Below are 14,164 nucleotides of genomic sequence, written 5' to 3'. Positions count from 1 at the left end.
AGAGGTACCCCCTTATAAAACCAGTAGGCTTGAACGTGCTAATTGATGTGAGACTCCAACATTCCCCCTCATAGTCAAGCCTATATGTGGATCATGTCTATTGATAGAAATAATTACCGACTCTAATTCCTCACCACTTGTCAAAACTCAACTCAACTGAACCTAAGTTTTGATACCATGATAAAATTTAAGGTGGGTCTAACATCTCACCCAATAAGGTCTTATTGAATTAGAAAATTACCCTTCATAAACCAATAAACTTGAACGTGTCTAGTCGACTCCAACCTATTTTTTAAATACTAAAAGGTGTCTCTTAACTCAAAGGAAAAAAAAAAAAAAAAAAAAAAAAAAAAAAAAAAAAAAACCACTTTCCTCTATTAAACAAGTGATACTAAGTTTGGGCCCTTTGGTACCTAATGGAGTAGCTCTGATCTCGCATTGAATTTTCCATTCTCCATTTGATTTCTTCTTGTTACAATGTAGGAAACATAATGAAAATAAGAAGGGAAAAAGGAGGAATGAAGAAAGATATTATCATCATCTATAAAGGGAAAAAAAAAACAATCAAACATATCTTTACAAAAATTTCATTATTATCATTACTCATACAGCCCTATTTACAGATAATAATGGCTCCAATGCTGCTATATATTATAACCTTATGAAAGTATACTACATTCCTGAACCACCCTTTTTATATGATGATACATGAAGGATGCGCCACTCGAACGCGCCTCTTTCTATGCTTTGACTGCCTTGACGATTCTACAAGCATATAAAACAGTCTGTTAGTATTTTCTGACTGCTTCTGGATAATGTGCGGAAGAGAAACAGTTAAGTGTTCAACAATGTAATGTTATCTACCTCGAGTGTGGCAGTCCAAGGCGACAATACCAAAAGTTATGAGGCAGATAAAAATCTGTGAAACCTTTCTGTTCTTGCCTGATTTTGATATGAAGATCTGGTTTGCGGTGAACTTCTTTTCTTGCGATAGAAGAAATCTTCCGTGTCCAGAACATACGTGATCTACCAGAAAATACAGTGATCAGAGGACAGAGACCCATTCCAAATAAACTACAAACATGTATGAACCAAGGGGAGAAATCTTATGTTGTGTTTCTATTTATCATTCCCAAAAAGAGTGGAAAAGTTTGGTTTTGACAACAAAAGCAAACCCTAAAATATTCAAGAAGTTCTTGAATGCCCTAATGTGTAAGGTTCTTGCAACAATTCAACAATAAGGAACACTTACTAAAATATGCATACTATGTATAAACAAATCAAACAAAAAATTTATAGCAAATAGCAGGATATATGTGAGATCAGAATACCTTGTAAGAGTTGCAAGCTATCCTGCACTCCAGACCATTAACCAATTGAACATCTTCCATGGCCATACATGTAGCAGAAGATTCATCTAGGCTTGCATATTTACGCTTGTTTCTGCAAATATCGGTAGAGTAATAATGGTGCATACAAATTAATTGACAAATTTCAGAAATCTTTCCTTTGGTTTCGTAATTTAGAACTAAGAAAAAGGGACTAAAACCATCTACAATTGAATTATGAATCACTTACAGATCTTTTTTCTTCAGATTAAAATCTTAGTACTAAAAAAAAGGGACTCAAAATGTACCTAATTATGGTTTTAAAAATACTACCACTATCCTTAATGTGGGATATAAATATACACACACCCAGTAGTAACTTTTTTGACATAATATTGGTGCCTTGGTAATAAGGAATCTATAATTTCATTGCTAAATCTTATTCAGTGGAGAAAACCTTTTATCCACCGTACAAAATTTGGGGAAAAAAAAAAAAAAAAAAAAAAAAAAAAGAAATGCTTAGTACAACTACAAGAACACTTCAATCCAAACTGAAAATTTACTACCTCTGGAGTGCAATGCCATGTGGCTCTTTCTTGCCAGGAAAGGCAGACAAAAAATCATTAAGCAGATAAGCTGCAAAATTAGGATCCATGGAAACTGCAAATGCCTCTGGCTTTTCAATCACATTGTCCATCAGCTGGATAGACAAACGTGATGGGGAAGATGACTGCAGACAGAGACAATAAATACGAAACAATCAGGTGAACAGATGCAATAGTTATGAGATGAAACAAAAAACCGTAAGCAAAGGTGTCTGAAGATGTGAGGGAAAAAAAAAAGGAGAGGAAAAAGAAAAGGAAAGTGCTTAACAAATTTCATTCGGTATATGTTCTCCTCGTGAAGGAGGACACGGGCATTTTCGTGATAAACTGAATCAATTAGCTTCCCAGGTTTCCTGAATTTTTCATACTCATACAGTTGAAGAAGCTTATTATCCATCTCATCAGCTGCAACAGTTTGAAGCTGCAGCAAGAACCACAATTCAAAACCTAGGTAGGAAAACAAGAGGTAAATAAGATAAATAAACAAACTTAAGGTAGCAAACCTGTTTACACAATCTATACAGTAACTTGTCTAAGGTAAATAACATATATGACTGATTTCCAATAATAGCTCGACATTCATCCTCAAACTTCGCATTATCAGCAGATCCATCAAGCAAATTGTACAGTGCGGTCATGAATCTGCACATCAATAAAAAAACATGTGCATCAGTAACTTAAATATACAAGGTACTAATAACTTAATAAGACCAAAAAAGTTGGTTGGACCACCTAGCATAAAGATCTGGGCAACTAGCATCCTTAGCTCTCCATTTCAATTCAGCAGTCGTTGAGTTTGTTTTTGCTGATTGAATTCTTTCATATAGAGTCTGGAAAATTCAAAGACAGGTGAGGAATTAAACACGTTTAAAAGCTCTAAATCATTAAAAGAACTTAAGAAGCACCAAAACGGTTGATTCCTTACTTGATGCAACCTGAAAAGCACATAAAAATCATCATTTCCATAAAAAACTTGACAACTTTTCCTGTCTTCATCAAGTGAAGCTGCTGGTACATACTTTGCAAGAGGCTTAACTGACAAAAGAAAGCATTCTGAGAAAGGCAACGACATGCTATCACCTCCCACAAAATGCTGATCAGCCAACCCATCTGCTTCACCTTCACTCTCTGCCTTGCCATCAGCTTCATCATGTTCTGCATCTTCCTCCTCTTCATGCTCTTCCCTGGAGCACTCATCACCTGCAGACTCACTACCTGAGGCTTCATCACCAGCCTCAGAAGCATTTTCACTGTCCTCATCATCAGCATCTGCATCATTTTCTCCTCCAGCATTCTGAGAACGCAATCCTTCTTCATTTGCAGCCTTATATTGCCTGCTTTCAACGCCTTGTTTTGCCTTAGGCATAGCCTTCATACCAGTATCTCTATAGACACCGAAATTATCCTCCTCAAAATCACCATTAGGTGATAATTCACCCTCTTCTTTTTCAATTTTGGAAGGCCCAATAGATTCTTCACGATATTTACTAACTTTAGCACCATCTTTAAAAACTCCATTTGCCATTAAAGCTGGTTTTGTAAGATCAACGCCCTGAACAACAAAATAGACTTAAGTAACATGATTATACCGAAAAGCAACAAGAAAGACCCTCTTGTTAACTCAACTGGTAATTAAAACACAAGCTGTGTTCTTAAAGTTGCCAAAACTGTAAAATTATACCTCTGATGGAGGGACTGGATCAACAGTAGAGCTAGGCTTATGATCCTCACTAGTATTATCACTATGTCCCAAATGAGTTGCACCACACCCTTGAAATTCAAAATATTCTCAGTATTGCAGAAAGATTGGAAAACACAAATATACATAACTAAACTATGTAGAATACAAACAAGAAGAAGAAGAAACTGAGAAACTTTAATACAAAGAACCAGATAATTATCATGTAATTGATCCTGAATGACAGACCTGAAGTCACTTCAACGCCACTTCTGCCATGAATATTTTCAGCAACAACTGCATGTGGTGCATTGGAATTTGCTGCTCGTTCACCAGAAGTAAGCTGCATGCTAAATCCAGACCTTTTATCTGTAATTTCTACATCCTTACGTTCTTTCTCTTGCTGAAGAGAACTAGAGGTCAGATCATCTCTACAGACACGATCCATATCCAAACAACTTTCTTTGGCTAAAGTATTCCCGTTAGCCATATTACTCCTGCTTAAATTATTTAGTTCTGCCGGAGTGTGTTCATCTCCATCTATAGTGGTAGAAGATTTTGGTTGCCTAGAATTCACTAGAGCACCATCAGGCCCAGGACTACTATCAGGCACAGGACTTCCATCACTTTCCACTATGCTTGATGCACTGTTATTTGCTGCATGCCTACCTTTTCCAACACCATCAGCACCATCCATACCATTAGGTCGAGATGGAACACCAAGCATTGGTTCCAAGAAGGTAGTCCAAAGCTTCATAGCCTTATTCACCTGTTCCTTGGTCGAGCACATCTCTTCACATGAATACTGAACAAGTTTATACAAATCTTCATGAATGCTGAGGTCAGAGTATCCATATTCCAGGTGTGGAATTACAGGTTGCCGGTGACCAGCAGCAATAGCAAAAAGTACATTGTCCTCAGCCAGCTTATTCTCTTTCAACTCCTTAATTTCAGCCACCAAAGCTGCAAATTACATAAGGATTTTGAGAAAAGTGTAAAAAATACACAGAAGCAACTCTAGGCATCCTCTGTAAGCTATATTTTAGACACTTAATACTCCATTAAAGCAAGCTCTAAGTTTTAGAGAACCATTCTTCAATGCTTCTATCAGTCAGAAATTGTTACATGTCCACAGATATTGCACAGACACTACAGTCAGAAACATTAAAACATAACAGAAAATTTATTTTCATAAAAAGCATCTGAAAGTGGACACTTGCAAAAATTCAAGCTGAAATTATAGCTTCTAATTAAGTATATACACACAAAAACTCTTTTATATCAACAGTCACTTATCTTATAATAGTTAACCAAGGAAAAAGCAAATATGAGTGTAAGAACCAAAGACTACTATCGACATTTCTTGCTCTGAAATCTTAATAGATATAACCCCATATAAATGCAATAATAATTCCAGCACAATTGTCACATAACCTCATTCAGTGAAACATCATCCTCTAAACATTCAATGTAAGTCACAAACAAAGCTGATCAAACATAGATGTTTGCCTCATCATAAATAAACATCACCATTGTTGAAAATGTTGACAAGCAAGATGACAAAAATGAAGCAACATACCATAACCAAGGGGAGTGAATACTATCAACAGTATTGGATCCATGACAGGGATTTTCAAAAAAAGTAACTTTCAACAGTTTATGGTCATAAGACCAGGAAGAAGAAAGGCATAGAGTAATTCTATCACAAAGTAGCAATCATCACATAATATCTGGTTGCTCAAATTGAGAGTTTTCACACAAAGCGATGCATGGCAACATAATAGTATTTCCATGCTCTGAAATAACTTTGGACCACACAATGTGAAACTTTACATCAGAAAATTCACTCAACACTACAAGCAAATATTTGAGTAAGCACATAATACTAACAACGAACCTTTAACTTGGCTATAAAATTCAACTTACATTTTGTGCTCAAGTTCTTTGAATCTTGTTGCTTGAAGTAGAAACTGCGATGATCAAGCGATTTGTAATGGTTTTTAGCATATATTTCAGCCCAAACCTTGTTAAAATCTGAACGACACCGAGTCCATTCATCTTGTTTCTGCTTCAGACGAGTTAAGATAACTGGTAGTGCAAGAGCTGGATTTTTGCGCAATATGTCCATCACATCAAGACCATGATCACCATACAAACGCTCAATACACCTTAAATTTAGAGCTGCAATACAACAGAAATCAGGGAGAGAGTTAAGAAAAGAAAATCAATCTCAGGCAATGGGAAATAAATTGTAACTCCGAAATCAGATATATTACAAACCGTTAAAGTGGTCCTTTATATGGAAGGGGGCCTCCAGATTGATCTTATTTTCATTGATGAGAGTCAACAATTCTTCTGCGCGCTTAGCAGTTGAGCTCACAGATTCTAACAGCATGTCCAGCTCAAATCTAAAATCATAATAACAATTTAAAATTACAAACTAAAATGGGAAAATCATATTCAATTTCATTCTTGACCAAGAAAAACTTTATACATCCAATCCCAAAAGAATTGAATAATAAAATAGATAATCACGCTGTATGATGTACATTAAGCACATAATATACAAAATCTTCTACTTAAAAATCTCCTTTTCAACACAACCATATGAAACAGTTGAATGCCAAGCAAAGAGATACCAAGAAAAAGAAAGCCAGAATCATGCGGTCTGTACCTATCATCTTCACATCTGAACAAGCTTTCTTCGTATTGGTTTCTGCGCATATGTTTAAAAGAGTAATCTTCACTTCCTGAAGTCACAGAGACCCAGTGATCATTCAGCACTTGAGCACCAAGCTCTGATCTCTGGCTAGCAGAAGGTATTGGATACTGTATAGTGACAACCACCAAACATCAGTAGTGAAGAAAAAAAAAAGAACTTTAAATGAAAAATACGTTACAGAACTTCCATACATCATCTGGTAGAAGCCGATAGCTGGGTGTACAACGTTGACAGTTAGAAAGGTCAAGCTCTTGAATTGATTTTGCATAATACTTTTCCCTGTATCCATTTTCTTTAGCTACTTCATTTTCACGTTTCTGTTCTCTTTCTTTGTCCTTTACCTTTAAAGCTCTAGATACATGCCCATCACTAAAAAGTGATTCTATGATAAAAAAGTAAACGGCATCAGAATATAAAACTTACAGCAAAAAGGAAGAAGAAAACGATAAAAAAGTCATTAGATATAATCTATCAGCTTATACTACATCGAGTACAGAACAAACTATTCTTTGATTTATAGGTTATTTAAGAACACCTAGCAAGATAATAACGAAGAGGGAAAAAAAGCAGAAGCAGCATATACAACGTTTTACATACTTTACTCATCACACGAGCAAGGAATCCATCTGCAAGAATGATCATGATCAGAAACAACTTTCAGAAAAAAAGAATCTAGTGCAAATAGCTTATGCTACTGATACTTTTTCAACAATTACCAATATTCTCACAACACTCTCGAAGAAATAATTGAACTCAGCCATAAGATCTGGATACTTTCCAAGTAAATCAGTAACCTAAAATGAAAAGGCATTTAAGTTAACATGATATAATAGAAATGACAGTGGATTACTCTGGTAAAGGTTAAACGTGAAATTCTTCACAAAGACACTTCTCTAACAAGAAGAAGCATAAAATGATAGTTCCATAGAGAATTTACAGGTTATCAATCCCATGCAGAAACCAAAATCATATTCCAACAATCACATATAAAGTGGTTAAATGAACGGATCATAACACTAAAAAGGGGCAAAAGCAGATAGCAAAATATACACTTTAAAGGCCTCTATGAAGATGAATAGATTATTTTAAACTACTTTAAAAGACTGAGATAAACACCAGACAGCATAGCAAATACCAAATTTTATTGATCATTCCTTTTGATAATTCCATTTTTAAAAATATGGAACACTTTAAGAATGCTTGGTAATCTTCTGAACACAACTTCTCCTTGACTTTGTCACAGAAAATGAACCCTTGGTTGTACATGCCTGACACAGTAATTAAGGAACCTCAGAACAACAAAGAAACCAACATATGAAAAACTATCAAAAAAAACCTAATAAAACCTCCAAAAGGCTGGCTTGCAATGACATACTATGTTATCATCCATAAAGAAGGCTACACGTGAAGCACAAATTCCTTGGCTAAGGAATTGGGCTAGTGATGGAACAAATACTGGCATCTGCATACCGTAAACAATAGTTGATTTTCTTCAGACAATCCAGATTCAGCTAATGGTTGACTAGCAAACGAAGTATATTGACCTAGGCGCACATAATCACAAAATATAAAATGCAGATTTTATGTTTCTTCCAATTTTACAAGCAGGTAAACTTATCAGGGAAAGATAAAACATGGTCAAACTGTTCCCGTACGTCACCACGGTTATTTTGTCATTAACAAGATATTAAAGATTTTTAACAAAACAAAAGAAGCTTCTCCACCCATGTGCCAGAAAATAAATAGAAGTACACAACCCTGCCAACAGCAATATACATAAGAATGTGTAAGAGAATATACATCAGCAACTGTGCATCAAACAGCATAATTGACTCACTCTTTAAGGTATCTTTGTCATCATAAGAAGCAAAGTTAGAATTCGCTCCAAAACCTTCAACTTTCCTGGAAAGCTTCTTTTTGTCAGAAAAACGTTGCAAGTTGAAGTCACTATTGTTATCGTGCTCCATTTCTCTATCATCTTGATCACGATTTCTCCTATTATTTTCTTTTTCGGCATGCTTCCTCCACTTCTTTTGCAATTTCATCACCACTTTGTCATCCTCTGTCTCAGGACAATCAACACTAAGATCACGATCATGAGAAGTAATAATTCTATCACGACAACGTTGCTGAAAAAATAAAAATTAATCAGCTCACCAATGAGAATCCCCTAAAAGAATACAAAGGAAAAAGAAGGGGAGTATGATTACCTTGTCCACATGCACTTGCCACAACACAGGAACGGCAGAGCTTTGCTCATTGATACGCTGTGCTGAATTTCGAGCATATGGTACCTGGTGAGTCAAAGACGTTGCTGAAGTATCAAGGAAAAATCTGGTGAATTCCTCCAGAAGATCTGTGTGGTCCTCAAAAAGAGCAGCAACCTGTGGAATGACTAATTAAAACAACTAAGAGCAAAATAGATATTGGGCAATAACGAAAAACAAAAGATTCAATTGGCATACTTAGGTAATTATAAATTTACCTCACTGTAGACCAAATTTGTATCTTTGTGCTCTTTCCGATACATATTCAGAATTTCCAAGAATGTTTTATAGACATGTTCATCAGTTTGGAAACGTTTCTGTAAGGACAAAAATCATTAATCAAAAACCTACAAAACCAACATTTTCGCTTCAAAAATTAGACTAGGGACAACATTTTCACCTTTATCTTGTTTACAAAACCGATTGCTTCTTCAAACTCAACAGTTTTCTTTGGTTGAGCATCGTCCTCATCAAGGGTTATTTCATATCCCTTTCGCAAGAATGTGTTAAATCCAAAAATTAAGTTGTTGTGTCCTTCAAATAAATCCTTCGCCCTCGCAATGACACCAGCAGTGTCGGTTCTGCAAAACACAAAGTTTAAACAGCATCTCCATTTGTCACCTGAAAAAACTTAACTCAAGCAAAGGTAGTACCTCTGAGCCTTAAAATCTTTCATGACTTCTAGGAACAAATCATATTTTTCCGTTTGGTCTTGAAACATGCCCTTAACCTCCTTGAGACAGGTCAGGGCATCATTTGATGTTAGTTTCGGTGATGCATCAACTCCCACAGCCACTGCTGCTCCTCCTACTCCTACCACTCCTCCCTCNATTATCTATCCCACGCAGTAATCAAAATCATATCCCAACTATCATATATAAAGTGGTTAAATGAACAGATCATAACACTAAAAAGGGGCAAAAGTAGATAGCAAAATATAGACCTTAAAGGCCTCTATGAAGATGAATAGATTATTTTAAACTACTTTAAAAGACTCAGATAAACACTAGTCAGCATAGCACTTACCAAATTTTGTAGATCATTCCTTTTGATAATTCCATTGTTAAAAATATGGAGACACTTTAAGAATGCTTGATAATCATCTGAACACAACTTCTCCTTGACTTTGTCGCAGAAGATGAACCCTTGGTTGTACATGCCTGACACAGTAATTAAGAAACCTTTGAACAACAAAAAGAAACCAACATATGGAAGAAAAAAAAAAAAAAGACCCTAATAAAATCTGAGACTTTTATAACTCCAAAAGGCTGGCTTGCAATGACATGGTATGCATAATCCACAAAGAAGGCTACACAGGAAGCACAAGTTACTTGGCTAAGGAATTGGGCTAGTGATGGAACAAATAATGGCATCGGCATACCTTAAACAATAGTTGAATTTCTTAACAACATCAAGATTCAGCTAATGGTTGACTAGCAAACGAAGTATATTGACCCAGGTGCACATAATCACAAAATGTAAAATGCAGATTTTATGTTTCTTCCAATTTGAGGTAAACTTATCAGGGAAAGATAAAACATGGTCAAACAATTTTCGTACATCACCAAAGCTATTTTGAGACATTAAAAAGATATTAAAGATTTCTAACAAAACAAAAGAAATTCTCCACCAACATGCCAGAAAATAAATAGAAGTACACAACCCTGCCAACAGCAATATACACAAGAATGTGTAAGAGAATATACATCAGCAACTGTGCATCAAACAGCATAATTGACTCACCCTTTAAGTTATCTTTGTCATCATAAGAAGCAAAGTTAGAATTTGCTCCAAAACCTTCAACTTTCCTGGAAGGCTTCTTTTTGTCAGAAAAACGTTGCGAGTTGAAGTCCCTATTGTTATCGTGCTCCATTTCTCTATCATCTTGATCACGATTTCTCCTATTATTTTCTTTCTCTGCACGCTTCCTCTGCTCCTTCTGCAATTTCAGCACTACTTTGTCATCCTCCATCTCAGGACGATCAACACTAAGATCACGATCATGGGAAGTAATAATTCTATCTCGACGACGTTGCTGAAATTTTTAGCACACCAATCAGAATCCCCTAAAAGAATACAAAGGAAAAGGAAGGGTGGTATGATTACCTTGTCCACATGCATTTGCCGCAAAGCGGGAATGGCAGAGCTTCGCTCATTGCCACGCTGTGCTGAATTTCGGGCATATGGTACCTGGTGAGTTAAAGAAGTCGCCGAAGTATCAGGTAAAAATCTGGTGAATTCCTCAAGAAGATCTGTGTGGTCCTCAAAAAGAGCAGCAACCTGTGGAATGATTAATTAAAACAATTAAGAGCAACATATATAGTAGGCAATAACAAAAAACAAAAGATTCCATTGGCATACATAGGTAATTACAAATTTACCTCACTGTAGACCTCATGTATATCTTTGTGCTCTTTCCTATACATATTCAGAATTTCCAAGAATGATTTATAGACATGTTCATCATTTTGGAAACGTTTCTGTAAGAACAAAAATCATTAATCAAAAACCTACAAAACCAACATTTTCGGTTCAAAAATAAGATTAGGGGACAACATTTTCACCTTTATCTTGTTTACAAAACTAATTGCTTCTTCAAATTCAACAGTTTTCTTTGGTGGAGCATCGTCCTCATCAAGGGTTATTTCATATCCCTTTGGCAAGAATGTGTTAAATCCAAAAATTAAGTTGTTGTGTCCTTTAAATAAATCCTTCACCCTCGCAATGACACCAGCAGTGTCGGTTCTGCAAAACACAAAGTTAAAAACAGCATCTCCATTTGTCAATTAAAAAATTTAACTCAAGTAAAGATAGTACCTCTGAGCCTTAAAATCTTTCATGACTTCCAGGAATAAATCATATTTTTCCCTTTGGTCTTGAAACATGTCCTTAACCTCCTTGAGATAGGTCAATGCATCATTCGTTGTTAGTTTCGGCGACGCACCAACTCCCACAGCCACTGCTGGTCCTCCTACTCCTACCACTCCTCCCCCTCCACCTCCGCTGCCACCACTGCCGCCACCGCCAACAACCCCTCCAGCCCCAGGCAGTTGCGATTGCACATAGCTTCAGAGCAAAAGAAAATTACAAAAAGATCATAAACTAAATTACCCAAAAAGACCCAACACCTAAATAACAACAAATATCCTCATACATACAACTTCCTTCAACCACCCATCTGGCTCTTTCTCATAAAAACAAAACTTTACAATTCTACCTAAACCCCAGTTGCCTTCTTCAATGATCCATCCCTCACAAAAACAAAACAAAACAAAAAAGAAAACCCAAGAACACCCACCTCGCAAACAACTGTACACTATATTTACAAATAAAATGACAAACCACCAACATCAAACCACATAAATTTCAAATCTTTCATGATCAGAAAAACAAAAACACCACAATTCAACCTAAACAAAACCAGAAAAAAAACTTACGATTCCCCGCGAGAAGCAGCAAAGGGCCGCTTAAATTGTGCACTCCCACCGAAAAGATCCTCTCGTATTCGCTTCATTCCTACACAAACAAAAACAAAATAGATTAGCAACTGCAACAAAACCAAAAACAAAAAATAAAAAATTTACACCAACATGAAAACTTACGGTTCTCTCAACAGTAAAAAAAATATGTACAGATCCTTGGAAACAAAAACAATAAACAGTGTTGGAGTTTGATCGGTTTCCAAAAGAGCGAAGGAACAAGATTTAGTTTTGATTACGAAGACACAGAAAGAGAGGAAATTTAAGAGAGTGTCTCCGTAGGACTAAAATGAAAGTTTTGAAAATATTGGTTTCGACTTTCGTATGCCGTAGTCAAAACATGAGAGGATTCGAAAATAGTGGTGCGATGTTTGAGAATGAGATAGATAGATTGAGAGAAGGTTAATGTTCAAGTACTAAATTTGGCAGCAGTTTCCCTGTTTTTATTTGTTGCCCATTTTAATGGGCTCAATTTCAAATATAAGGTCCATCAACATGAAATGGTAATATTATTATTATTATTATTATTTCACGTGATGAATTAAGATCTTCTCTTGATCCGAGCTTATTGTATAAGCTTTTTGGATCTAAAGAAACCCTAGTTTTTCTTTAGAGAAAACATTATAATTTCATTTAATTTTAGGTTTTTCTTTTGAAAAGAAAAGTATTTATGTTATGGCAGAAATCGTAATACAAATTGCTTTTCTTTTTTTCATCATCCACATATAATGAATTTTAGAATTAGGGATTTAATTATTCACTTATTAATATTGAGTTTTAATTTTGTATATTATATTATTATTAATGGCCAAGTAAATTTTTTTTTTTTTTTATCTCATGACTTACGGTGAGTTTAAAGTGCTTTTGAAATAGTTAAAAAAAGAATTTTTAAATAATAAAAGAAATAATGTTTTATTCAATAAAGAAAAATTAAATCTCTTTTACAAAATTCAAAAAAAAAAATTATACTTGACGGTCTCGGGTTGGGCTGGGCTGGGCTGGGCTGTTCTCAAAATGAGCCCAAACTTTCTGGGGAAGTTTGATTGAGCCTAAACCCAGTTGATAGAGTGAAACAAAGTACAAGGCTATGTCCAAAGGATGACTTCAACATAAAGAAAGTACAAACTCTTGTTTGCTTTCAACTCAAGTTTGTTTCAACTTCTAAGTACTTATACAAAGTAAAAACCAAAATCAAAATCAATTTTTTTTTTTAATTTTATTTCATAAAGCTTTTTTTTATTATTATTATAATATAGTGATAACATAAAAAATATATATATATTCTCATTTAGAAAAAGCCCTTCTATACACTATCCGATTTTGATGAAGTCGATAAGTTAGCAATGATCCTATGCCTATCAATTTAGTTTAGTTTCGGGACTTCTCGTGAAGAATGACCAATGGAACCAACCCTCTCAAAGTAGACAAGAACATAATGTATAGAAATATGTTGAGAAGTATTGGTGAAATGGGTGGGTAGAGGATAAGAATAAGAGATAAGGTTATCCATGCACCAACTTATCTAATTTTGTATATAAATATTTCACCTTATAAATCCAAGAAAAATAAATAAATAAAACAAGGATACATTTATTTTATTATTTTAAATAGTATTTTTTAAATATTACTGTTAAGTTGAGTTTGGTTATTATTACGAGACAGAATTTAAAAATTAACCAAAAAAACCCTTAGGTTTGTTAATTTAGCTAAGTACCCCCAATAATAAAAAGTTTATTAATTGACAAAAACACTTCCATTCATTCACAGTTGCCAGATTCTGACCACCACCGCTAAAATCTGGCCGAAATTTGGTGTCATTGCGCATGACGAACAAGATCTAGCGTGTCGTGCACCGCTATGACCTTTTCCAACCAGATCTGGTAATCAACAACGACTAAGGTATGATCGTCATTAACAGTCAACGACAACCATATATTAGCCGTCGTTGACAGCCATTGATCTAACATTTTTCAGCCAAATCTATGGTAGATCTGGCCAGAAAAGGCCTAGAGGCTGACCGGTTGTGTACAATAACACCAGATTCTGGCGGTGGTGGCTAAAATCTAGCAATTGTAGGGTGGGTGG

The 14,164-nt window shown here is 35.3% G+C and overlaps 1 protein-coding gene across 1 annotated transcript; it reads right to left on the bottom strand.

Annotated features, from left to right (window-relative positions):
* Nucleotides 1-519: 519 nt before the first annotated feature.
* LOC116133067 (paired amphipathic helix protein Sin3-like 2) lies at nucleotides 520-12,490 on the bottom strand. Its single transcript, XM_031418730.1, is given in 25 exon segments — nucleotides 520-765; nucleotides 865-1,026; nucleotides 1,332-1,443; nucleotides 1,895-2,058; nucleotides 2,202-2,354; nucleotides 2,437-2,575; nucleotides 2,666-2,763; nucleotides 2,859-3,485; nucleotides 3,615-3,703; nucleotides 3,861-4,574; nucleotides 5,538-5,792; nucleotides 5,892-6,019; nucleotides 6,286-6,440; nucleotides 6,525-6,702; nucleotides 6,917-6,959; nucleotides 7,050-7,062; nucleotides 7,065-7,127; nucleotides 9,627-9,760; nucleotides 10,344-10,635; nucleotides 10,707-10,880; nucleotides 10,982-11,080; nucleotides 11,165-11,345; nucleotides 11,418-11,666; nucleotides 12,038-12,116; nucleotides 12,203-12,490. Coding segments are annotated over 23 exon segments (4,263 nt in total). The 5' UTR covers nucleotides 12,115-12,116; nucleotides 12,203-12,490; the 3' UTR covers nucleotides 520-765; nucleotides 865-900.
* Nucleotides 12,491-14,164: the final 1,674 nt, after the last annotated feature.

This window comes from Pistacia vera, unplaced genomic scaffold (genome assembly GCF_008641045.1).
Source record: "Pistacia vera cultivar Batoury unplaced genomic scaffold, PisVer_v2 Contig265, whole genome shotgun sequence".
Taxonomy (NCBI): domain Eukaryota; kingdom Viridiplantae; phylum Streptophyta; class Magnoliopsida; order Sapindales; family Anacardiaceae; genus Pistacia; species Pistacia vera.
The sequence above is the reverse complement of the archived record's forward strand: the minus strand, read 5'-3'. Positions and strand labels throughout refer to the sequence as shown.